At 45.8% G+C, this 27,317-nt stretch overlaps 1 protein-coding gene across 2 annotated transcripts in view; it reads left to right on the forward strand.

Moving 5' to 3' along the window:
- The first annotated feature begins 1,103 nt into the window (after nt 1–1,103).
- The window catches only part of SH2D4B (SH2 domain containing 4B), an 84,818-nt gene continuing 58,604 nt past the window's right edge, over nt 1,104–27,317 (forward strand). For both annotated transcript variants that reach the window (XM_046027852.1, XM_046027853.1), the window contains exons 1-3: nt 1,104–1,294; nt 21,631–21,786; nt 22,773–22,920. In XM_046027852.1, coding sequence (XP_045883808.1) covers nt 1,104–1,294; nt 21,631–21,786; nt 22,773–22,920 — 495 coding nt within the window. The remainder of the gene's footprint in view (nt 1,295–21,630; nt 21,787–22,772; nt 22,921–27,317) is intronic.

Consider the following 27,317-nt stretch of genomic DNA (forward strand, 5'->3'; position numbering starts at 1 on the left):
GCAGCTTAGGGACTGGGTAGCTGTAGGCTGGTTACTTACCTTCTGGAGCCCAGTTGCCCTGTCGGCATGCAGGGGCAGCTGTGAGTAGCTGTGAGCACCTCTTAGACCTGGTCCTCCCTATCTGAAAGCAACATCCCACTCTGTCCCAGCTGCTTCGGATTCAGGGCACAGAAACCCTGTATCATTCTGTTTGGTGATCTCCAGACACCTGCAATCAACAACCAAAAGATTCACAGCAACAACCAACACTGAACCCTGGAGGGTTAATCTCTAGGGACCATGCTTGGCTTTAGGAGCTCCAGAGAGGGAAAGGAGAGAGAAGTCCATCGCCTTTCTGTCCTTGAACTCTACCCATGGTAAAGCCCCTTCCTGGTCTCTACTGATTATATTTTGTTTCCTTTCTGGGAGCTAACAGGGAGAGGGCAGAGTTTTAAAAGCATTACCTCAGGATGCCAAATGTCCTGGAAAAGAAGGTTGGCAAGGTGGCAGCAGGTAGAGGGAGAGGAGCCTAGAGATTCCTGGCTGGCTCCTCTGGCCTGTTTGGCCATGGCTCAGAAGTCATGGAATGAGTGGGCAGAACTGCCTCCTCCTTCTCTTACCCGCGGAGGAGAGATCAGTTCTTGGCTGGCCCGGCCAGTGTCATCGATACGACTGGTGTCGTCGTTACCTTCCATTAACAGATCACTCGACACCTGTCGGCCCAAGCAGGGCCGGGTCTGCACACTGCCCTGCAGAGCTGGAAGCTTTGACCCTCCCTATTGTCTCTGAACCCCAGGGGAGGCCCAGACACAGGCGCTGCTGGGATGTGGCAACTGGTGACCCGAAAGAAGGAGTAGATTGCTCCTGATGCCTGCCCCCCACCCCTTGCCGGGGCCCGGCTGCCTCTTTGCTTCCTGCTGCCTGGCTCCTGTTGCTGTCCCGGGCAGAGGAGATGCGTTTGTCCCTGGCTGGGAGCGGAGGCAGCGTGACGATGCTACGCAGACAAGAGACACCCCGAGTGACCCTGCAGTGAAGAGCCGGGGGTGAGGAGGAGCCCGGGGTGTCCGCCCTGGCAGGGCTTCCCCGGCTGGCTGCCCTTCTGGTGGGCGCACCCCCCAGACATCATGCTGCAGCAGATCCTGCAGGACATGTACATTGACCCTGAACTCCTTGCCGAGCTCAGTGACGTGCAGAAGCACATTCTCTTCTACAAAATGCGGGAGGAGCAGCTGAGGCGCTGGAGGGAGCGTGAGGCTTGGGAGGCCCTGGCCCAGGCAGAGGGCCTCAGGCCCCCGAAAGTCAAGCGAGGTATGTGGTTGGGAGTCACCAAGAGGTCAATCTCTGGTCTCCCACGAGGTGGAAAATTGATTCCTGCCAAGCTTTCTCCTCCTCCTCCTCCTTCTTCTTCTTTTTAAAAGATTTTATTTATTTATTTGACAGAGACACAGCGAGAGAGGGAACGCAAGCAGGGGGAGTGGGGGAGGGAGAAGCAGGCTTCCCACCAAGCATTCACTATTTTCAGGTGAGAGGAAGCTTGGGCTGTGCCTGGAGTCTCCCGGGGCATCGGGAGAGAGGGTGTCAGGTAATGTCCTGCACTGAGAATGACCAGTAGCAGGTGTAGGGAAGAAGCAGAGGCCTGACCTGCGTTTTGGATGGTTTTTATGTGGTCCGCTGCCCGCGGGCTGGTGCACTTGGGATAAAGATGACGTAGTCAGGACCTGGTGGAAGACTCGGGGTCCTGCGAGGGACGTCCTGCGAGGGACGGTACTCCCTGTGGCTGCTGCACTCGACAGTATGCACGGCCAACTCGTCTTCTCTCTCGTTCAGTCCCCCCAACAACCCTCCTCTTGGCCTCCCTATGATTGAGCAGAGTGAAATGTAGACTTCATCTGTTTAGTTTTCAATCCAGGACAAAGTCCTAGCTCTGGCCTGGGCATGCAGTCTCCTTGGTGACCTAGCTCCTTTCTCCACTCCAGGCTCTCCGCTGGACCATCTTGGCCATGTGCCACAGACCACGCTCACACTCAGCGGGACATGCTGGCTGGACCTAGCCTTTCCCTTAGCACGAATGGTTCTTCCTACTGGGAATGTCCCCCTGCCACCTCCTTCTGACAAATTCCCCAGGACTAGTCTCTGGCCCTGGAGTCTCTGGGGGATGCCCCTGGTGCAGGGAAGAACTTGCTTCTCTGCAGGTGCTTGGCAGGCAGGCACCCCCCCCCCGCCCCGCCCCTCCATCATTTATCATCTGTTGGCCTGGCTCTCCCAGCGGTCTCAAAGCCACTGGAGCCTGAGACCATCCTGTCTTCCTGTCTTCCATCCTTTGGTCTAGCACAGAGCTGGCAGACAGTTAAATCTCTGTTTTGAATGAGACCTACAATAGGACCCCAAGCGGGAGGGCTCCAACTTGGTTGTGCGTGGCCGGTTCCCAGGCCGGGGTCTCCTGGGCTGGGCCGTGCTGGCCGCTGCTTCCCTAGCTGGTGGAAATGACCAGCTGCCTCTCCAGCCCTGCCCAGCCTCGGCCCTGGGGCCTCACACTGTCCGTATGGCAGCTCTTCTGGGAGGAAGACAGATGCCCAAAAATTTAACTGCAAAAACATTTTTATGGTAATTTGTCACACACTGACGTCTACATTTTCATGTGTAAATTATACATTAAACTCATTTGGGTTTCTGGTGCAGAAGACTCTTTTCCGGGTAATTAATTTTCTGATTTATAAAGAATGGAAAAGGGGAGGAAACACAGTGAGGAATGTGTGTATTCCAGGTCAGGATTTTGTCCAGATCTCGGCTCTTGGCTTCAGTCCTGCCCATGGAAGTAACTGGGTGGACCGTGGGGAAACCTGGGGGGCTTGCTTGGCAGAGCTCTTGCTGCAGGGGCCGGGATGCACCGTGTGTTGTGCCCCTGTTCCTGAGGGGGAAGCCGTGGCCCACAAAGTGACTCAATCCACCTAAAGTCACCTGAATGCTAAGAAGTGGAGAAGGGAAGCATATCCTGTGACTTTGACCTTGGGTCTGGTGGCTGACGGTTTTCATGCATTTGCTTCTGAGCTCAGGCTTTGATTCCACCAATGATCTGTGCATGCATTCACTTGTTCATTCCTTCATTTATTCCTTCCCTGGTGCAACATTGCTAAGTGCTGACTTTGGTGAACTGGACAGGGCTGTGACCGTTGAGACTGTGGGACACAGCCGACTGGAATGTTGGGAGAGGGCTTGGCACACAGCAGCTGCATGGTGGCTCAGGGCAGGAGTAAGTGGGGACATGCTCTACTGCCTGGATCCTCCCTCTTCCTTGCCCTCATTGCCCCCATCCCATTTCCAGTATGTCTGGGAGGAAGCATCTGCTGTTCTTTGCCGAGGTGCGTGCCTGCCCCTTGGGATCCCCGAGCACACCTTACTCAGTCCTGGTGAGTCTGGAATGATACTTTGCCTCCTCCTGCCCGTTGCCCCAGTCCTGTCTTGTCCCCTAAATCCTCCTTCCCACTGTCTCTTTTCTAAGGACATTTCCCAACTCCGAGCAGACCTGACCTTGCTGTTCCAGGGGCCCCAGAGAGCAGGGCAGGGCTAGGTGTGCCCCGTCTTTGAGAACTTTCCTGCTATCCAGTCGTTCCTGGAGAGGATAGTGGTAAACACTGGTGATACAGATCGTTCTGGTTTACAGCAACTCGGGGGCTTTGTGGATCCTTGAACACACCTTTGGGGTCCACGCAGAAATGGGCTGGGGTAAAGATGGCAGTCATGGCTGGGCCCACATCACTCCCCTGACCATGCGGGCACGTCTTTTCTTGTTTGCACCTTATACTTTGGTGAGAATCTTCTGATGTTCCACCCTGCCGTGGAAGACACAGACCCTCCGCTTCGATTTCCCATCTACCACCATGCTTGCTGTGTGGTCACGTGTCTGACAAGATTCGATGTCTGACAGGAATTAGTGCTGTTATGCTGAGGCTCTGGGAAGGCATGCTCTAACACTGTGTTCCTGTTAGATCGGAGCCAAGCTCCTCCAACATGACCATGACCTTCACACTCCCTTCCCCTGTTAAGAGCCCTTTCTCCACAAAAACCCATGCCACACGTCAGGAGTTGTAGAACCTCACAACCTTCGGCCCTTCTGTGCTTGCTCAGTCATCCCTGTTTCTTGAGTGTGGACCTACGTGTTGTCTGGGACGAGGACTCAGGAGACATGTTCCCATGGCCGCCAGACCCAGGGAGTTTCCCCACCCGGACCCATCTGTTCTGCCATGACCCGCAGTTTCTGCGGTGTTGAAGTGATTCCTCCATGACCACCTCTGTACCCTCTGCAGGTACTTTCCCTGGGAGCCAGACATCTTTCCCCACCCTCCTTCGTGGCTGACACCCGTGAACCAAGCCTGCACACTCACAGGGTGCCTCCTCTCACCCACACGGCCAGTTCTGGGCCTGCGTCTGCCTGTGTTGGCTCGCTGGCCTGCCCCTTACTCCAGCCTGGGGAGTGTTCTAAGGCCAGTGGGCTCTGGCCCCCTCCACCTCCATCCCCTACATCTGCCTTCTCTCTGTTTCCTGGGAGCCAGTCAGTAACCATAGCAACCTTGCCAGCTGGGCCAGGGCCCTCCTAGCCTCCGTGTCCTCCTCCCTCCCTCCATGCCTAGAACGCTGTACTTGCCTGCACATGTTCCTAGTTTGGCCACGTCCCCTTGCTTCATGCTCGCTCGCTCACTCACTGCAACCCTCTCTTCACACAGCAGCCCAAGAAACTTTGTAGCACACTGATCAGCTCATTCATCTCGCTGCCTCAGTGGCTTCCATTGTATTCAGAGGAAACAGGACCCTTCTGGTTGGCCAGCTGGCCCTGTTCCCCTCTCCAGCCTACACTCCACCAGTTTGTGTCCCTCTGTGGGGAATGCACTCTCCCCAAATCCTCATGGGGCTGAGTCCTTCCCTAACCACCCACCCTCCCTGAGTCCCATCTCCATCTCTCTCTTACCACACCCTAGAGGACTTTCTTTACAGAACATTCCAGAACGACAAGTATCTTTTTAACAAAATTGTGGTGAGATACACACAACATGAAATTTACCATTTTAGGTACATTAAAGTGTTCATTTCAGTGACAGTATATGATCAAAGTGTCATGTAGAGGGCACCTGGGTGGCTCAGTCGGTAAAGTGTCTTGATTTTTATTTTTTATTTTTTTTTGGTAAGATTTTATTTATTTGACAGAAAGAGACACAGCAAGAGAGGGAACACCAGCAGGGGGAGTGAGAGAGGAAGAAGCTGGCTCCCCACGGAGCAGGGAGACAGATGTGTGGTTTGATTCCAGGTCCCTGGGATCATGACCTGAGTCGAAGGTAGAGACACTTAAGGACTGAGCCACCCAGGTGCCCCAAAGTGTCTAACTCTTGATGTCAGGATCTCAGGGTCCTGAGACCCAGCCACACCTCCAGCTTGCACTTAGCTGGAATTTGCTTGAGATTCTTTTCTCCCTCCGCCCCTCCCCTGGCTCCTATGTGCTCTCTCTCTTTCTCTCAAATAAATAAATAAATAAAGTCTAAAAAAAAAAATGTTGTGCAACCACCACCACCATCTAGTTCCAGAACATTTTCAGCCTGGAAAAGAAACCCTTTACCCATTAAGCACTCACTCCCCATCCCCCCTTCCCCCCCTTGGCCCTTGACAATAGGGCTGGTCTGCTTTCACTGTCCATGGATTTGCTGCCTTTTTTTTTTTTTTTTTTAATGTATCTGTTTGCTTGTTTGTGGTCTGTCTCTTCCATTAGCCTGAAGATGCCGTGATGCCAAGAGCATCGCTGGCTTCTCTGCCAGCATCTGGATGTCTGGATGCAGGGGTAGTGGGGGGTAAGGGTATGGGCGTGAATGTGCAACTTGCTCATACCTGCTGTGTCACAGGAGCTGGACCAAAGGGACGAGTAGTAAAGGGTTGAGTGAACGGCTGTGCTCTGTGCAGCATGACCCCTCCTCTAGACCTTGAAAATCTGCATCGAAAGTATCAAAGACGCAGTACACTTGGGTTGGGGGATGGGTTATAGAAGCTGAACTACATCGTCTAACAACATGTAAGTCCCAGTGATTCTGTCGCCTTTTCACTCAGACTTATACCTCATTTCAGTTTCCTTCCTTGTTTTAGGATTTTGACTTGGATGTGAGCTTGACCAATAAGACTTTTTTCCCCCATGCATCTTTTTTTTTTTTTTTTAAGATTTTATTTATTTATTTGACAGACAGAGATCACAAGTCGGCAGAGAGGCAGGCAGAGAGAGAGGAGGAAGCAGGCTCCCCGCTGAGCAGAGAGCCCGACGCAGAACTCGATCCCAGGACCCTGAGATCATGACCTGAGCCGAAGGCAGAGGCTTTAACCCACTGAGCCACCCAGGCGCACCCCCCATGCATCTTTTAAAAAAAAAATATTTATTTATTTGAAAGAAGGAGAGAGAACGCATGAGCAGGGAGAGGGGAAAAGGAATAGGGAGAAGCAGCTTCCCTCTGAGCAGGGAGCCCGATGTGGGGCTCAATCCCAGGACTCCGGGATCATGACCTGAGCCAAAGGCAGGTGCTTAACCGACTGAGACACCCAGGCACCAATTCTTAGTGTATATTTGCCTCTATCTTTTTTTTTTTTCCTATCTTCTTATTAAAGAGCATATGCTGTTTTAAAATTTATTTTAGGGTGTGCCTGGCTGGCTCAGTCAGAAGAACTTGTGACTCTTGATTCAAGGCTGTGAGTTCGACCCCCACTTTGGATACAGAGGTTATTTAAATACGTAAATATTTTAAAAATTTAGTTTTAAGAATATACTGGAACCCTTTTTATCTATCTTTATCAGGAATAAAACATTATATGCTGAGGATGAGTAATATAAGGATTTAAAAATATTTTTCTTCATGATTTTCTTGGTATAATCAAGAAATTTTAGATTGATTTTATTTACCTTATTAGACCTTTCAAGATTTACATCTTCTGCTTATAGTAGGGGTTTCTTAGTCAATCATAATTACAATAATTACTTGGACATTAACTCCACATTGTACCAGTGTCCTTACTCCCTACGTTTTCTTTTTCCTCTGAAGGGAAAGTGATCAATGTTTTATTCCCCCTTTGTCCCTTTGCACAAATGATTTGGCCAGCCCAGCCGCATACCCCTCACTGTGGGCCTCAGCATGTCACACTTAAACGTCAAGGGAAACCTGTACTTGACACTCTTCCACTGCATCCGTGTTCTTGCTGACATAACATAGTGGGACACGGTTGACCTTGCCATGTTGACTTCTTCAACCTTCTTGAATTCCAACAGTTTTTCAGTTGATGCGCTGGGGTGACGTCGGAGGCCATGACTTCATAGGATCATGGCTGATAAGAGGAGAAGATGCCCTGGATTTCTGGACGGGAGTTGAAGCTGTTGTTCACAGCCCCTCTCCTGGTTACCAGGGACAGAGCGCCTAGGACAGTGCAGTGGGGGAGGGGCTGGAGAGACTATTGCTGGAATCTCCCCCTTGGTTTCTCACAGTGCCTGACGTTAGTGCCCATTCCTTTTGTTAAGAAAATATTTCCGGGGCGCCTGGGTGGCTCAGTGGGTTAAAGCCTCTGCCATCGGCTCAGGTCATGATCCTGGGGTCCTGGGATGGAGCCCCACATCGGGCTCTCTGCTCAGCAGGGGGCCTGCTTTCCCCCTCTTCTCTCTGCCTGCCTCTCTGCCTACTTGTGATCTCTGTCAAATAAATAAATAAAATCTTAAAAAAAAAAAGAAAAGAAAATGTTTCCTGTCAATATGCAAACATTCAAGGAACAATTCTGGGGAGGGGAATGTTGAGTTTTGTTTCAGAGAATATGTGTGATGAAGAGAGAAGAGGAGTCTGGGGTTGAGGCTGGGTGTCCAGACTCTTGTGGGGGACACTAATTAGTTTAATTAGTTTACTTAGGACACTGATTAGTTTAATTAGTTTACCTCTGGGTAAACAAGAGGTAAAAAGTCCCTCGTGGCACGGTAACTGGTGGGGGGCTGAGTGTGGGTCTGAGGGTGGCGGATGCGCAGTGTGGGTGGAACCAGCTTCTGGGCACCCAGAAGTCAGGCAAGAAGAACGTCATGAGAAGTGTGTGTGTGGTGACAGGGCTGTCCACCTGAGTGCAGAGAGCTGACCTACCTCCCGTGACTTGCAGATCGGCACCTGCCGCTCGCGGGCTGTATCTGGGGGCAGACAGACCATGTTCACTCTTCTGGATCTTCTGGATTCTCACACCTGAAGGGATGCTCTATGAGCTCATTTTCTGAGGTGCTCAGGGGTGGGAAATAACGGTCGCCCATCAATTCTTCACCCTTGGGTTGGGTCGATGTTATTTTCAAAATGCCTCTAGCATGGTGGAATGGAACCGAGTCACCTGGATTTTCTTCTTGGTTCCATTTTGACCTTTGAAAGTCACCTGTGTGATGGGAATAACCACCCTTTCTCCACTGGGAGGATTCATAAAGCTTTTTCAGCAAGTGGGAAGAGCTCCTGCCACGCGTGGGGCGCTTAAGAGCCCGGTCCGATTTCTCTCCTTCCTTTCCTCCCTCCTCCCTCCCAACGCTGGTGGCAGATCCTCTAGGGACTGGCTCAGCCTCTTCCCGAGAGCTCCGCCACTAGACCTGTGGTGGCTGTGGGACCAGCAGCCTCATGGCCTGGCCAACCTCCGCTTTTCCAGAGTCTCCGCCTTGGGGCAGTGGAGCCTTGCCTGTGTCTGTCAAATCAACCCTCCCTGTGTGGTTTATTTTTTAGGAAAACTTGGAGGAAATTCAGTTATTTCACTAGAGGCTACTCTTGGTTCTTGGGATGCCGATAAGCACCTTTCCTATGGATCGGGCCAAGAGTGATATGGGGGATGCAGGACTGGTCTGTGCGGAATTGCTGTGATCTGCGGGTAGGTGGAGGCATGGCATGTGTAGCCTGGGACCACCCTGTTTGTGACTGTGCGGCTGGGCGTGGGGCCTTGTCCCGGACAAGGCAGTGGAACAAAGGCTAGGGTGCTCTGACAGTCATGTGTGCGTGCACGTGTGTGTGTGAATGGTATGCGTTTTGCTGGTACTTCGGGGCATGGAGATGGGGGCTGGGGCCAGACGCTTCCGTTCTACTTGCCTGGACTGAGAGATGCACCCTGAGCCTTTCACCAGCTTTGTGGACTTGACTAATGGGACCCTACTTTCTGGTTTGCTAGCCTCCGTGTTCTGCCTCTGCCTGGCAGACAGCAGGGTGGGACAGCTGCACTGGTGAGGGGGCTCCTGGGGGTAATGTCATCTGCAGTGGGGGAGGGTTTCCAAGCGGCTGTGAGGAGGTAGGAGCCACTGTGCCACGTTCTGAGCCAACGTCGCATGCACAGTGCTGGCTGCGGGGCCTCTGGTTCCTTTACAGCCCACCACCTTGGCCCCTTTTCCTGCCCGCCTCTCCCAAGCCCAGCTGACTGAGGCAGTACCGCCTGGCCAAGGACGCCAGGGTCCATGGCTCCCCATGTCCTGGGCCACCACTTTTAGAAAGTGAAAAGTCCAATGTCACTGGTCAACCACACCAGTGCACATTAGAACAGGAAGATAGGCAAATATCAAAGAAGTTTGCAGGTTCCCAAAGAGCCAGGGCCCTCTGGGATTGGGCAGGTAAGAGGCGGGCCAGGGGTCAGTGGCCCAGCAGAGAACTTGACTTTCCGAGTAGTTCCTTGTCTTCTCCTGGCTGCTGCCGAAGCTCAAGGACTTTGAGGGGATGAGTCTTGGTCAGCTCTGGATGGAAGGCAGCCCTTCTCATCCATGTTGCAAAGGGGATGCCTGGTGAGCTGTGCTCAGGTTTAATTTCTCTCCCCTTGCCACACGGGTAACCATGCCTGCCACCCCCCTGCTTCCCTCCCTCTCCACCTCCCTACTTCCTGTTCCAGGTGGGAGGTCAGCAGGGGCAGTTTCTGAGAAAGGCCAGCAGCTGGTATCTCATGGCTCCCTGTAACCTGACCCCCGGTCTCAGCTGGCTCAGGGTAGCTGTGTACAAGTAACAGGTTGCAGATGGTTGCCTGTCCCTCAGCGCATCTCTCCGAACGGCTGGCATTACTGCTTTCCAGGGTTTTCTCACGTGAAAATTAGCATAGCTTCTTAGGGTTTTCCAATTTGGAACCAGATTTTGCATTCGATTTTGGGGTCTAAATTCTTTGGGGGGGGGCATTTTCACACTGATTTTTCCCAGGATCTTGCAAAATTACATGACTTTAGGCTTCAGGGGCATTTATGTAATTTAATTAATTTATTTTAAAATATTTATTTATTTGGGGGAGAGAGGCAGAGGGAGAGGGAAAGAGAATCTTAAGCAGACTCCCCACTGAGCACGAGCTCACAATCTGAGCTGAAACCAAGAGTCGGACGCTTAATCGACTGAGCCACCCAGGTGCCGCTGGGGTTATTTACTTTTATCTTATCATTTCACTCACATGTTCAGTTTCTGGCCACCGCAGCTGGGTTCTTGCAGCCAGACTCTGTGAGATGCTAAGGATTTAGGAAGTTGGTCTGTGCCGCTGGTACGTGTGTACCCCTTCATTTTACAGATTAAGTTATTTTGTGCCTTACGTGTTGTTCCAGATAAACATACTGGGATGATAGCAGGCACCAGTGATACTGGGGTCCAGAGATCTCACTGGCACATTGACTGGGCTGTGTCTGAACTGAGGGAAGGTGGGGTTGATGGTGGGGTATTGACGATTTCCCAGGAATAATGACACCAAGTCCCAACATACATGGGGCATTATGGTCTTGGTGGTAGATCTTGGATTTGTTTCTTATTCTTATTCTTAGAGGCAAGCCTTCTAAGAGGATGTGTGGCATGGAGCTTGGGGAGTCAGGGGAAAAGCCATTTTACATTCACAAGAGTAGTTCTATTTTTAACTTCTTCTTCTTCTTCTTCTTCTTTTTTTTTTTTTTACAATTTATTTTTCTTTTTTAAAATTTTAAAACTTTGTTTTATTTTTTTCAGTGTTCCAAGATTCATTGTTTATGCACCACACCCAGTGCTCATGCAATACGTGCCCTCCTTAGTACCCACCACCAGGCTCACCCAACCCCTCACCTCTCTCCCCTCCAAAAACCCTCAGTTTGTTTCTCAGAGTCCACAGTCTCTCATGGTTTGTCTCCCCCTCCAATTTCCCCCAGTTCACTTTTCCTTTCCTTGTCCTAATGTACTCCGTGGTATTCCTTATGCTCCACAAGTAAGTGAAACCATATGATAATTGACTCTCTCTGCTTGAGTTAATTCACTATCATAATCTCTTCCAGTCCCGTCCATGTTGATGCAAAAGTTGGGTGTTCATCCTTTCTGATGGAAACATAATATTATGTATGGACCATATCTTCTTTATCCATTCGTCTGTTGAAGTGTATCTTAGTTCTTTCCACAGTTGGGCGATTGTGGCCATTGCTTCTATAAACAATGGGGTACAGATGGCCCTTCTCTTCAACTTCTTGAGGAACCTCCATACTGTTTTCCACAGTGGTGCACCAGCTTGTGTTCCCACCAACAAGGCACGAGGGCTCCTATTTCTCCCCAGTCTCTCCAACACTTGTTTCTTGTGTTTGGACCAATAATATCTTGATTAAATGTTGACATTAGTGTCCCTTTGTTTTTATTTAAATACTACGTACACAGTGGAGACCTACATTAATGCCTTCCTAAAATTTTATTCCCCCATCTCTCTCCCAATATACAACCCTTATTAAATTCAATGCGCATCATGCTTATATCCTTGCCATTCTGTGATATATATTTTGTATTCACTATGTTGCTTAATCATTATATGAATGACATTATGCTATATGCAACCTGAATTTAATTTTTTGGTTCTGCATTTTTAAAAGGCATATATTTATATTGTTCAAATGTATTTATTTTTCTTGCTATAGAGTATTACATGATAAAAAACATATCATGATTTATTTGTCTGTTTTTCTTTATTGGGTATTTATGTTGTTTCCAATTTTTCATATTTTGAACAGTGTTAAATTTGAATAATATTTTCTCATTCGGTTTTCTCCAGGCACATTTGAAGGAGATTCTGTAAGTTATGTACCTGAAGTACTATTCCTTAGTAATGATGTATAGCATTTTCTGCTTAACCGAATGTTACCAAAGATCTTCCAAGTGGTTGTATCAGTACCTTGTATCACCAGCAATTTGTAACAATTATTGTTGCTCCATATCCTTTCCAACACTTGCCTCATCAGACTTTTTACAAGATTCTTTCCAATCTTGTAGGAGTGAAATGATTGTTCATTCTTGTTTTTATATACTTCTGTTTAATTAGTGATAAAGTTAAGTCTCTTTAACATGTTAGTTTACTGTTTATGTTTCCTCTCCCGTGAAATGTCTGTTCATATCAATAACCCGACAGCAATGTGTTAAGTTCGAAGAATAGAAAATCCAATCTCCAAGGATTTTCCTAGGTCGGGTTTGTTTTCCACCTAAGCAAAAAAAAAAAAAAAAAAAAAATCTAGAAATAGGCAGACCGGAACTGGGTTATTGGCTCTGTGATGTCATTAATGTTGCTGGTTCTTCTTTCATGATCTTAGATGGTAGCTTAGTATATTGGGTCTTCAGGTGGTTCTTGTGGTTTTTTTTTAGCATCGCGTGAAGAACAGGGGAAGGAAAGACTAGGTGTTATCTGTATCAGGAGAGCAAACCTTTTTCACAGCGCTCTCACTACCTCCTACCTAGAATAATTGGCCAGAACTTGGTCACATGGCCACCCTTCCCTGGAAGGGAGACAGAAGATGAGAACTTCAAGCACATTGCTGTTTTGATTAAACTCTGCATACTAAAGCCAGGAAGCAACCGAAGGAGGGTAGAGGCTAACTGGTAGGTAATGGATGGCATTTGGGACACTATCTGTAGCCTTTTCTTCTGTGGGGTTGTTTATTATTTTCTTATCAGTTTATAAGAATTCCTTCTATATTCCAGATAAATATTATTATTTTTAAATATTTAACTAATTTATTTGAGAGAGTGAGAGTGTGAGGGAGCACAAGTAGGGGGTGGGGCAGAGGGTGAGAAAGAATCCCAAGCAGACTCCCTGCTGAGCCGAGTGAAAACCAAGTCAGACACCTAACTGACTGAGCCACCAGGCGCCCCGATTCCAGATAAATAGTTTTTTTTTTTTTTCCCAGTCAAGATTCTGTAAAAACATCAAGCCCCGATATTTGAGCAGTGATTCTTGAAGTGTGGTCCCTGGATTCCTGGAGGCGTGAGACTCTCCACATCAACGAGGTTAAAACTGTTCTCACAATAATACTGAGGTGTTCTCCGATCTACTCACCATGTTTACACTCCTACTAATGACGCGAAACCAAGAGCGGGTGAATCCGCTGGTACCTTAGGAGCAGTAGCCGTGTATTTTTTCGGTCACACATCACTCCTCGAGGAAACAGTAAGTCTCGTTCATTCATTGTATGACAAAAGGGAAGTATGCATAGAGCATTTCTGCTGCATATTCGAGGAGGATGAGCATCTGCAGGAAAAGCGCTGTGGGATTTCTTCAGTCACGTGCTGCGCCAGCCTCTTCATTCCTAGAATGCTATTTTTACTTGAAGGAAGACTGACAGACAGGCTACGTCTTTTGTAAGACTTGGGTATTTGGAAATGAATAAAGTGAATCTGTCACCTCACGAAAAGCAACCGATGGAATTTATGCCGATGATAAAATCCCAGCTTTTAAGAAAAAATTAGAATTTTGGGAAGACTTCTGTCACCAACGGTTCATTAAATTCCCAACACATAAAGGATTTTCTTATGAGATTCATCGTGATATTAACAAACATGATTTTCTGATGTTATAAAATAAAACGTGTGCACATTTGTAATATTTGCTTGACTCCAGGAACCAACATTTTCCAAAGGACCGATGGATAACGTTGGAAGATCGGGCGTTAGTGCATAATTCATTTGAAGCACAGAATAAACCAGTGAATTTTTATTTTATTCTGTGTTTTAAAATTTAATATTTTTTATTTTGAAACAACTTTAGACTTGGGGAAGAGTTGCAAAGTGGTTCAGAGTATTCCCACATAGCCTTCACCCAGCTTCCCTGAATAGTAACATCTTGTGTTACCTTGGTCCATTGATCAAAACTAAGAAATTAACATGACCGATGAGTTCTAATATAACAAACTACAATAAATTCAGCGACATTTTTTTCAGGTTATATCACAACTAGCTTTTAAGAACTACCATTTGTTTGAGTTTCATTGTAGTATCAAAGAAGATTATCAATAAATATCTGAAAAACTATCAATTTTTTTCTTTTCTTCTCTTTTCTAACTATATATCTGTGTGAAGTAAAAAAACTTTATATACTTCAACTAAAATTACATATTGCAACAGAGTGAATGTAGAAGCGACATGAGAATCCAGCTACTTTCTATTAAGCTGAACATCAAATAGACTGCAAAAATATGGAACAAGGCCACTCTTCTGATTAAATATTTTTGTTCTATGGGGTGCCTGGGTGGCTCAGTGGGTTAAAGCCTCTGCCTTCGGCTCAGGTCATGATCCCAGGGTCCTGGGATCGAGCCCCACATCGGGCTCTCTGCTCTGTGGGGAGCCTGCTTCCTCCTCTCTCTCTCTGCCTGCCCCTCTGCCTACTTGTGATCTCTGTCTGTCAAATAAATAAATAAAATCTTAAAAAAAAAAACACTGCTCCTTTTAAATATTTTTGTTCTAGAATGTATAGCCAGTTTTCATAAAAATGTCATATATGGTAATAAGTAATGGGTTTGCCATTATTTTAAATAAGCATTAATTTTTTTCTGGTTTTAGTTTTGAATTATGGTAGATATTAGTAGACATGACTCAAATAAATAAAATCATTTGAGTTTCTTAATATTTTTAAAGAATGTAAAGGGGTCCTGAGAGCAAATTACCTGAGAACAGCTTCCCTAAAGGATCCGTTGTATGTAATGGGTTAACTTTTCTACAATGCATTGAGGCCAGTACTATCTATGTACCATCTTTGGGAGAACTGAGAAAAATCGTCATTCAAATTACGTTTTATAGAGCTTATAGGGTCTCACAGGAGCCCAGTAGGGAAAGCTTGTTGTAGACATTAATAAGTTAATAGATGTAAAATATGTTGAACCATGATTAGCAGATAAGCCCTCTGTAGATGTGAGCTGTTATTATTGCTTTAATTAATTCCTGCAATCATTTGACAGTTATGTGTACTCAAATATCTTCTCTCTGCTGGTGGCCTGATTTTTAATTGTCTTTATGGTGTGCCTTTTGTGTAGAAATTTTAAGCTTTAATCTGTGTTCAAATTTATCAACACTGTTTCTCATAGTTCATTCTTTTTACGTCCCGTAGAAGAAATTCTTCCCTTCCCCAAAGTTATAATGATGTGCTTTATATTTCCCTCTAAAAATTTCCAAGTTTCTAAGTATTCCTTTTCACCAACTCATGAAATCACTCTTGTTAAGATAACCATGACCTCCATGGTGCCAAATTCAGTGGTTGGTCCTCTGTCTTCAATCTGTTGACCCATGAGCAGCCTTTGACTCAGTCAACATTTCCTTAATTCCTGAAATTCTTTCTCCCTTTGGCTTCTGGGATGTAGCTCTTTTGGGGTTATTCTCCTGCTCATAATCTTCTTTGTCCCTGGCACCTTTGGGGGTCTTCCTCCTGAGTGTTTTGTCCTTGGCTCCTTTGGGGGTCCTCATCCTAAGTGTTGAAGTGACCTGGATCTCCAAGTTTTTGCACTTCTTCTCTTCTATCTATCCTCATGTTCTTTTTGTTCTCATCTTGTTTTGTGGCTTTAAATACCTATACACTGATGATTCAAAAATGTGTATCTTAATTCTAGCCTCTCGTCTCAACTCTGTTTTATTCAACTCCCTCTTGGATGTCTAAAGAGCATCTCAAACTTAATTTGGCCCAAACAGAATCACTGATTTCTCCAAGTTGTTTCTTCCATGATGCCAAACCCATTTATTCCTAGCTCGGAATGTTGGACTTTTCTCGTTCTCTTTCTTACACAATTCACATCCAGATTTTAAGCAAATTTTGCTTTTTCCTTCAGAATATGTCCTAAACCTTAACCACTTTGTGCCTCCTCCCACTATGGTTGGGGCTGTGGCTTCTCCACCTTCCGTCCCACTCTCCTTCTTGCCCTGTTTGCAGCCACAGTGGCCTCTGCTGTCCTTTGAACTCACCAAGCACATCACCAGCCCCTGCCTCAGTAACGATCCCGTTCAGGCTCCTGTCTTGCCTGGAGAAACTTCGTTCCTCTTCACCCTCTGGGAGTCACATTCCTAGTGACCTCTGTTTGCTTCAGGACCAGGTGGAGTCTAAGGCTTTAGCCCTGCTGCCTTCTTCACGTCCTGTTTGGTATAGATTCCCAATACAAGTTCTTGTATTCCTATGCGTTTTGTCTTGCCATTTTGTATCTATTATTGTTATGTGTTCGGAGAAGAGATGTGCATCTTTACTGGACATCTGAAAGAAAAGCCTTTATGCCTGTAATTTTTCTTGTGAGCTCACTGTTATGTGTGCTTACATTTTTTGGCTACATTTCCCCTTTATGTAATATGTAATTGCAATTTTGATTTTTTCTGAGGTTCATAGGTTATCTAGGAGATACTTTCTTTTCTTTTTTATGTCTAAGGGAGAGAGAGTGAGAAAGCATGAGCAGGGTGAAGGAGGTGCTGGGGGAGAGGGAGGGAAGAAAGACTCTTAAGAGAATCTTCAGCAGGCTCCAGGCTCAGCACAGAGCCTGATGTGGGCCTGGTCCCACCACCCTGAGGTCCTGACCTGAGCTGAAACCAAGAGTTGGTCCTTTTTTTTTTTTTAATTTTAAGACTTTATTTATTTATTTGAGAGAGAAAGAAGAGATAGTGAGAGAAAACACGAACTGGGAAGAGGGGGGATGCAGGCTCTTCACTGAGAAGGGAGCCCAATGGGGGGCTCCATCCCAGAACCCTGGGATCATGACCTGAGCTAAAGGCAGACACTTAACCGACTGAGCCACCCAGGAGCTCACTAGGAGATATTTTCTTAAGTACTAATTTATTAATGGCTTTTAAAAATGGTTATTTTTTCTATAAATTTCTAATTTTCTAATTATTATTAGAGATTATGGCTTATAAATTTTTTGTCATGATTGCAGGCTCAAAAGGAAAAAAAAGTATAGTCTCAAAGCTTAAGGAATAAGGTTCCGTAATTGTTAAATAAAATTTTTTTCACAATATTATTCAAATCTTCAATATTATTAATTTTTAAAATCTGTGTGATCCACCAACCTCTGAATAAACACAGTAAAATTCCCCACCATATATACATTTTCAAATTCTCCTTGAATTGCTAAGAGTTTCTGTTTGATGCAATTTTCTGCTATGTTGTATCAAGTTTTATGACTTACATTTTCTTTGTTGGATGTATTTTTGTTGTCACACAATATTCTTCTTTGTCTTTTTTTAACACATTTGTCCTTGCATTTGCTTTGCCCAATATTGCCACTCCTACTTTCTTTTTGCTCACCTTTGCATGGTCTACTGTTGCCTAGCTCTTTACTTTTAATGTTTTTCTTGTAAAAAAGAGTGTTTTAAAAAGTATTTACTCATTTATTTTAAAGAGAGAGAGAAAATGCACGTTCAATAGCATGAAGGGGGGAGGCAGAGAGGCAGAGAGAGAAGCAGACTTCCTGCTGAGCAAGGAGTCTGATGTGGGGCTCGATCCCAGGATCCTGAGATCATGACTTGAACCAAAATCAAGAGTCAGATGCTCAACCACTGAACCACCCAGATGCCCCCCAAAATGTATGTTTCATTTAAATAATGCAGTTAGATTTTATTTTATTTATTTATTTTAAATATCTATTTATTCATTTGAGAAGGGGAGCAGAGGGAGAGGGAGAGAGAATCCTAAGCAGACTCCATGCTGTGCATTGAGTCCAATGCAGGGCTCGATCTCATGAGCCTGAGATTACAACCAAGGTCAGATGCTTCACCAACTATGTCATCCAGGTGCCCCTAGATTTTATTTTTTAATCCCATCTGACAGCCTCAGAATTTTAACAGAAGAACTAATTCTGTTCACGTTTTTGTGTTAGTGAACGTACTTAGGGTTTAGGGCTTTGGTGTTATTTTGTGTTTATTATCTATATCCGCTTGGGATGTGCTTGACCTGACATAATGGAATATCTGGCAAATAGTTGCTTAATTAAATCAACATTTCATGTTTATATTATCACATTTCGTTTGATAATGGTACAACTGTATTCTTCAAAGTTCGTAATTTGTCTCAGATGGTAAGGCCTCTGGAGGTCTCTGCATGACTAGTAGGGGCGTAGCTGCTCAGGAAAATCATCAAGGCCCCGCCTCCTTCTCTCTTTGTGCTTCCTGGCCCTTAGCTGTGGCTTTCTTCCTCATGCTGGCAAAAGTCTTCTGGCAATTCCTGGCTTCATGTCTTCATTCCAGGGAGGAGGAAGGAGGAAATAAAAGAGGGGGGTGAAGGGATTTTTCCTAAGGAGGCTTCCCCTTTGGTTCAGAGGGGGAAGCCCTTTACTAGGACTTCTGCTTACATCTGCTTTGTCAGAAACGGGGGACATTTGGTTTCTCCTGGATCTCGCTAATTCTACTTGCCCTTTGAGGCTGGCATAGAAACTTGCCTCTCCTCAAGCTGCAAGATTTCCACACACCCTGAGCAGATGTGGATTTTCTGATAAGGGAGGAAGGTGGGGTGGAGGGATGGTGGCCACGCAGGGACACTGTCTTCTCTCATAGATACACAGTGTTTGTTTTCTCTGCCCTTCACAGAACTTTGCAAGATTGATAAGCCTCTTATCATTTATTTCCCCCCACTATGAATCTGGAAGTTTTAGAATTTTAATAGTGTTTTATCAGTCATAACTAAGCCTGTGTTTCTCTATGACAGTGTTGCTTTTACCATGCAAAAAAGTAACAGTAGCCTCCTATATTAGTCAGGGAATTAATGCTGCCTTAGGCAATGGATAATCCCTGAAATTTCAGTGGATTAACGTAAAGAAGGCTTATTTCTTGATGTGGATTGGGTAGCTCTTCTGTGTCACTGGCTTTCAAACACTCATGGATCAGGCTGCTTTTTTCCTCGGAGTAGTGCCGTCTTGGGTGAGCTGGGTGGGTGAGAGACAGTATATGGAAAAGCCACACCAACCGCAGCAGTCGCAGCCTGAACGGGTACAGATCCCCTCCTCTGACATCCGCAGTCTAAAATTCATTCACATGGCCACGTGGAATTGAAGGGGAGCTGAGGAAAGCAGTCATGTGGTGGGCTCAGGGAGGAGAAACGGGGTGTCAGACAGTGTGGTGGTGGTCACAGATTGTCATTCTGGTCCCGCCCACATTGCGTTCTCCTCTTCCATATAAATACACTCACCACCACTCAGGGGGATACTTTCAAGTCCCATGCAGTCACAGCATCCAGCCAGAAGTCCGCAGTCTGCATGGGTTCTGCATTAATCTCTCTAATGTCTGGGTGTGGCTGAAAAGTCATGTCATCTAAACACCCTCCTCCTTTACGACACAGTGTACGGCGGTAGAGTGGGGTGAGAATGTCCACTATGGAAAAGGGGAGAATGTGAGCCCTACTCGGTCACTAGCTGATAGCACTCCTGCAGTCCCCACAGGTCAGGCTGTGCCATTTTCCTGCCCCAGCAGTGAAGGGACAGACTTCAATAAGGGTAGGACTGTGCCCTCGAGGAGCCGCCTTCCTGTTCATTGCTCCCCTTGGCCTCCTCTGAAGTGAGTATTGAGGACCACGCCCTCCTTGGACCTCTACCACCTTTGAAACCTTCTTCCTGTCCATTCATTGAGGTTGGGTACCTAAGAGTGGTTGATGTCTTGAACAATCAAAGGCTTTTTTCAGTCCAGACTCAAAAACTTAGGAGGCTTCTGATCTGTTCAGTTCCATGTTCCTGTAACCACATCTTTTCTAGACATATTTTGCAAGTTGACGGCCGTTCTCTGCCTCTAATTCCCTATACCTCTCCTTTGAACCGAAGGGCATCTATCTATCCCAGGCTCTTTGAAAAATAACACAAGAGATTGCATTCTTTTTTTTTTTTTTAATATTTTATTTATTTCATTTGACAGAGAGAGAGGTCACAAGTAGGCAGAGAGGCAGGCAGAGAGAGAGGGAGAAACAGGCTCCCCACTGAGCAGAGAGTTAGCCTGACTCCTCGGATAAGCAGAGACAGGGATGGGGTTACACACACAAGAACTTTATTCAGGAAATAAAACTGTCCTTGTGGGAGAAAAGGGACAGAGCCCTGGAGGAGTGTTGGAGAGCCATTGTATAGCAACACAAGCCTGACATTGAACAAAGGAGGTGTGGAAGGCAGAGTTGTTCTAGGTAGGGGGGGAGGGGGAATAGGAGGGGGAGGGTTCAGACAGCCATGCAGCCCAAGAGAGGTTTGTCAAGGCGTCATTGACATTGCCCATCCGAAGTCTGCTGTCCTCCAGGAATGGGCCCACCATGGTCAGTCAAAGGCTGGGAGCCACCTCTGGGAAGCATGGTGGCCGGCAAACACAGGCACACAGGAACCGAAGTGCTTGCTCGCTTCAGCTCCCCTGAAGCTGGATGACTGTGGAGCACATTCTCACGGACACCACAGTGTTCTGTGCCCTTGGTCACTTTCTTTACCTTACAAGTTCTACTGGACTCTGTCATGGCAACCTTTAAAAAATCCCCTCTCTTGTACTTTGGGCCCTTGAAGGAGGTGGTTTTTTCCAATCCTACAAAGTCCCAGATTGCTGTGTACTCTCTATTCCCTTTCATTTTTACTTGCAAAGCACTCAATTCTTTCTGGAACTCGTTTCTTTCTCTTAACACCTTGCTGAACACAGCTGCTGGCCAGCAACATGCACCACCAACATCCTGTTCACCCATCTCTTGCCTTAGAGTGGCAGGTTTGGAAGGCATGAGGGTCTGCCTTTCCAGTTACAGCGACTGCTGATTTTATCAGATGTTTTGCTCTTGTGTTAACATGGACCCCTAGCCATTCCTTCTGTCTGCTGAGGAATTTCACCTCCCTGCTAAGGCAACGACACATAGTTGATATTTCTGTTCCTGCACCTCCGGCTTCGGGGATCAGTTTCCATTTTAGTCATGGTGATCAATGGAATCTGTTGCAACAGGTGAACTGAGCAATCTCAGTGGCTTAATAGGGAAGCAGTTTATTTCTTGCTCATGTTACAGGTTGCTGTGGGTCAGGGGCCTAGGCTCTGTATCTTGCAACACTGTCTCCAATTCCTTGTTTCCAGCCAGTGGACAGGAGGGAGGGAGAGAGTGAAGGCATGGACAGACAGACGGACGCATTCTCTCCTGCTGTTCTGTGAGCTGAAGATCTCAGAGGCTCTCAGCCGCCGACCCCAGTTCCAGCCTTGGGCACCTGCTTTAGCGGGCTGACTTGGCGACTGTGTTGCTCCCTGGAGAGAGTGGGAAGGAAAGGTGGAAGTGGACCTGCACTCAGGCTGATATCTCTCTGGGAGGCTTTTTGTAGATGACAACATTGTGTAGAGACAACGTTGTGTAGAGACAGCATTGTGCACCATTGGCCAACCTAGCTCCTCCTGGACTGATTATAACTCAGACCTGTTTCTTCTTCCTTCCTCATTCCTCCTTCCGCTGTGAGGCAGCGAGCGACAAGCACATCCAGTGGCTCCTGGGGGCGGATGGTGACGTCTGGGTCTGGATCATGGGAGAAGGTCCCGGGGACAAGCCCTACGAAGAGATCTCAGAGGAGCTGATTGCAGAGAGGGCACGGCTGCAGGCCCAGAGGGAGGCCGAGGAGCTCTGGTGAGAGGTGCAGATGGGTGTTGGGTGGGGTCTGAACATGGAGCCCGGGCTGGGTCCCAGCTGAAGGACCATAGGCTGTGGGTGGAAGGGGGCAGATCCCAGACAGCAGGCTGACCCTGTTGCGCTCAGCTAAGATTAGGGACCAAAGATCAGAGTCTTCATCAGGTAGATCTTGCAGGCTCAGATCCTGGCTCCCCCAGGGAATAGTGAGCTGATCTGGAGTCTCGGTTTTCACATCTGTGGTGTGGGCATAACATCCTTTCCATCTGGACGTAATTTGGGTTCACTGAGATAATACAGATGGTACAGTAGAGGAATTTGGATTCATCATTGTCGTCTGCCTGTTCCTCTTCCTTTTAGCTGCATTACGCACCCAATCCCTGGTGAGATTTGGAGTCAGACTTCTTTCATAAACAACTTTTAACTCTTTTTTTTTTTTGCCCAACTTGGAGATCCATATGAAGTTGACTCCAACATTTCCACCCCACAGCTTTTAATGACAGTATTTTAATTGTAAAATTGTAACAACAACTCAACACCCACCACCTAAGATAACTATGGTGAGCATTTAGGCAACACATTGATAAATTGATTAATATAGATTCACAATGTTATTTAAGATTACTATATGGTATCCTATTACATGAGAGACCCAACTTGATGATCTTGTGGATGGACATTTAGGTTGTCCGCCAATTGTTATGTTGTAGGAATCCTCTGATGAACCTCTTCTATCCACACCTTTGTGATCTTGAATGAAAAAGGATTTCTGAGTCGTCCCCCCCGCCCCCCGGCTTCCAGAACAATTCCGTTGATTTACACTACCCTACAGGACAGTGACTATTTTCCCACAACTTTGCCAGCATTGAGTTTTGGCATTCTGATAGACCAAGACAAATTGCTCCTGGTTTTTATTTGAAGTCCTGTGGTTATGTGGTCCTTCAGTTTCCTACCTGAGCTCATACCTGCTGGTGTTCTCTTGCAAGGAGACAGAAAGAGGCAGAAATCACCAAGAAGTTTCGGGATGCTCTGGCCAATGAGAAAGCCCGGATCCTGGCGGAGAAGTGGAAAGTGGAGATGGAGGACCGGAAGGCTGCCAAAGTCCTGGAGGAACGCATCCGTGAGGAGTTCAAGGTGAGTCAGCATGTGGGGCATCTGTGTGCGGCCACCAGCGCCAGCTCCCAGGCTACTGGTGCCCATCTCTTGGTTGGTACTGAGTGCTTTATGGGAACAGCAATCTCGCATGTCTGAGCAGGGAGGAATGTAACCCCCCATTTGAGTCAATCCACTTCTCATTGGATGGATGGGAAACTAAGTGTTAGACTGAGGAAGAGTTTTGCCAAGGACATCGTGTGGGAGGGGATGGAAGCAGGATCAGAACTCAGACCTTCGGTCTCATAACCCAAGGGGCTTGGAAAGGGACCCAGAAAGTGCTAAGTTTGTGGTCAGACCAAACTGGGATCCAGTTCTAATTCTCCTGGTTAGTCCTGTGTGACCTTGGAAAGCTTACTGAGCTTCTCTTAGCCTTCACTTTCTTGTTTATAATATTAGGGTAACAACAGCCCCATCTTGAGATGTTTGGAGGATTCAAGGAGATGAAAAATGCACATTTTCTGGCCCTGGATAGGGAGTTGTTGGGAACCTTGCATTTGTACTCATTCTGGGAATGTTAGGACCTAGTAAAAGAGCTTTATTTACATTGTTCTCTGGTAAGAAGCTTAGGTTGACTGAAGAAAAAATTATTTTTCTGGTTCCTATTTTACAATTTATTTTTTTCTATAGGAATAATAAATTGGGGGGGAGAACTCAGAAAATACATATACGTGAAAAGAAGAAAATAAGAATCATGTCGAATCCCAACAATCATATTATTTTATGAAATGTATATTCATGGCAGGCAGGTGGAGAGAGAGGGGGAAGCAGGCTTCCTGCCGGGCAGGGAGCCCCATGTGAGGCTTGATCCCAGGACCCCAAGACCATGACCTGAGCCGAAGGCAGAGGCTTAACCCACTGAGCCACCCAGGCGCCCTGAACATTTAAACGTTTTAATAATACTTTTTCTTATAACGATTAGACAATGAGAACAGTGGCCCCTTAAGATCATTTATGTTGCAAATTATTTTTCTCAGAGGATTTTTTTTTTTTGAAAGAGAGAGAGAAAGCAGGGGGAAGGGCAGAGAGAGAGAGAGAGGGAGAGAGAATCTTAAGCAACCTCCACACCCAGGGCAGAGCCCCAGGCGGGGCTCCATCTCACAACCCTGAGATCATGACCTGAACTGAAATCATGAGTCAGATGCTCAACAGACTGAGCCACCCAGGGGCCTCTCAGGATTGTTTTTTTCTTAATTTTGGTTGTAGTGCTTTCAGGTGTACAGAAGATTAAAATTTTATTAGCCAGCTACATCAAGGTTTTAAAAAAAAGATTTGTTTCATGCTAAGAAAGATCTGTGCCACTACAAGGTGATAGTCATGTTATATATATCGTTCGTGACTTTATTTCTCACTTCTTTTCCATCCACATGGTCAGCACATCGTGCCATCGTCGTTTACTATATGATCTCTCCTCTCCCCTCTCATTGCACTTGCTGCCTCGATTCTTCTTACACACCTTTGGATCTCTTCATGGATTTTTCTACCTTGATTTTTCCTGAGCCAGATTTGCTTATTTAATGACCATAGCATTTAAAATGAGTTTGGGGGCTCCTGGGTGGCTCAGTTGTTAAGCGTCTGCCTTCCGCTCAGGTCACGATCCCAGGGTCCTGGGACTGAGCCCTGCATCGGGCTCCCTGCTCAGCGGGAAACCTGCTTCTCCCTCCTCTGGTCCCCCTGCTTGTGCTCTTTCTCTCGCTGTGTTTCTCTCTGCCAAATAAATAAATAAATAAAATCTTCAAAAAAATAAATAAAATAAGTTTTAACAACTGCTAAGGTAAGAACCTATCATTGCTCTTCATTTTCAAGATGTCCTTGGCTGATTCTACCCCTTTTTTAAAATTCTACTCAAGATACATTTGAATCCTTACATCACTATCTTCCTCCCACAAACAAACACACACATACCACACAGTGATTTTAATTGGAATTACATCAGCCTTACAGATGTATTTGTGGAGGACGGACATTTTTTCCAATACTAAACCATTCAGTCTTGTTCAGGATATGGTATGGTTTCCCAGTTACTCAAAACTTCTTTTTGTCTTTGGTAAAGTGATTTTTGTTGTTGTTTGTTTGTTTGTTTGTTTTTAAAACACCTGTAAATGCCTGGGTCACCCAATCCCAAACATTCACAATAACTTATATGTAATGTTGTGCTTTCATATTTTGGACTTTGGTAAAATTTATTGTTTTACTTAAATGTTCTACATCTCTTGTTAAACCGTAGGTTTAATATTTTTTACTGTGATTGTGAATAAGATTGTTCTTAAAACCTGTGTAATTGCTGGTTACATATTTATATTGTTATTGATCTTAATTAATTTTCCCTTGAGGATTTTATACACACACACACACACACACACACACACGATTCTCTTGAGTTTTTTTTTTTAAGATTTTATTTTATTTATTTATTTATTTATTTATTTATTTTTTTTCCCATTTTATTTATTTTTTCAGCGTAACAGTATTCATTCTTTTTGCACAACACCCAGTGCTCCATGCAAAACGTGCCCTCCCCATTACCCACCACCTGTTCCCCCAACCTCCCACCCCTGACCCTTCAAAACCCTCAGGTTGCCCCAACCTCCCACCCCTGACCCTTCAAAACCCTCAGGTTGTTTTTCAGAGTCCATAGTCTCTTATGGTTCGCCTCCCCTCCCCAATGTCCATAGCCCGCTCCCCCTCTCCCAATCCCACCTCCCCCCAGCAACCCCCAGTTTGTTTTGTGAGATTAAGAGTCATTTATGGTTTGTCTCCCTCCCAATCCCATCTTGTTTCATTTATTCTTCTCCTATCCCCCTGCCCCCCCATGTTACTTCTCCATGTCCTCATATCAGGGAGATCATATGATAGTTGTCTTTCTCCGATTGACTTATTTCACTAAGCATGATACGCTCTACTTCCATCCACGTCGTCGCAAATGGCAAGATTTCATTTCTTTTGATGGCTGCATAGTATTCCATTGTGTATATATACCACATCTTCTTTATCCATTCATCTGTTGATGGACATCTAGGTTCTTTCCATAGTCTGGCTATTGTAGACATTGCTGCTATAAACATTCGGGTACACGTGCCCCTTCGGATCACTACGTTTGTATCTTTAGGGTAAATACCCAGTAGTGCAATTGCTGGGTCATAGGGTAGTTCTATTTTCAACATTTTGAGGAACCTCCATGCTGTTTTCCAGAGTGGTTGCACCAGCTTGCATTCCCACCAACAGTGGAGGAGGGTTCCCCTTTCTCCACATCCTCGCCAGCATCTGTCATTTCCTGACTTGTTAATTTTAGCCATTCTGACTGGTGTGAGGTGATATCTCATTGTGGTTTTGATTTGTATTTCCCTGATGCCGAGTGACGTGGAGCACTTTTTCATGTGTCTGTTGGCCATCTGGATGTCTTCTTTGCAGAAATGTCTGTTCATGTCCTCTGCCCATTTCTTGATTGGATTGTTTGTTCTTTGGGTGTTGAGTTTGCTAAGTTCCTTATAGATTTTGGATACTAGCCCTTTATCTGATATGTCGTTTGCAAATATCTTCTCCCATTCTGTCAGTTGTCTTTTGGTTTTGTTAACTGTTTCCTTTGGTGTGCAAAAGCTTTTGATCTTGATGAAATCCCAATAGTTCATTTTTGCCCTTGCTTCCCTTGCCTTTGCCGTTGTTCCTAGGAAGATGTTGCTACGGCTGAGGTCAAAGAGGTTGCTGCCTGCATTCTCCTCAAGGATTTTGATGGATTCCTTTCTCACATTGAGGTCCTTCATCCATTTGGAGTCTATTTTCGTGTGTGGTGTAAGGAAGTGGTCCAATTTCATTTTTCTGCATGTGGCTGTCCAATTTTCCCAGCACCATTTATTGAAGAGGCTATCTTTTTTCCATTGGACATTCTTTCCTGCTTTGTCGAAGATTAGTTGACCATAGAGTTGAGGGTCGATTTCTGGGCTCTCTATTCTGTTCCACTGATCTATGTGTCTGTTTTTGTGCCAGTACCATGCTGTCTTGATGATGACAGCTTTGTAATAGAGCTTGAAGTCCGGAATTGTGATGCCACCAACTTTGGCTTTGTTCTTCAATATTCCTTTGGCTATTCGAGGTCTTTTCTGGTTCCATATAAATTTTAGGATTATTTGTTCCATTTCTTTGAAAAAAATGGATGGTATTTTGATAGGGATTGCATTAAATGTGTAGATTGCTTTAGGTAGCATAGACATTTTCACAATATTTATTCTTCCAATCCAGGAGCATGGAACATTTTTCCATTTTTTTGTGTCTTCCTCAATTTCTTTCATGAGTACTTTATAATTTTCTGTGTATAGATTCTTAGTCTCTTTGGTTAGGTTTATTCCTAGGTATCTCATAGTTTTGGGTACAATTGTAAATGG

This window comes from Meles meles, chromosome 13 (genome assembly GCF_922984935.1).
Source record: "Meles meles chromosome 13, mMelMel3.1 paternal haplotype, whole genome shotgun sequence".
NCBI classification, from domain to species: domain Eukaryota; kingdom Metazoa; phylum Chordata; class Mammalia; order Carnivora; family Mustelidae; genus Meles; species Meles meles.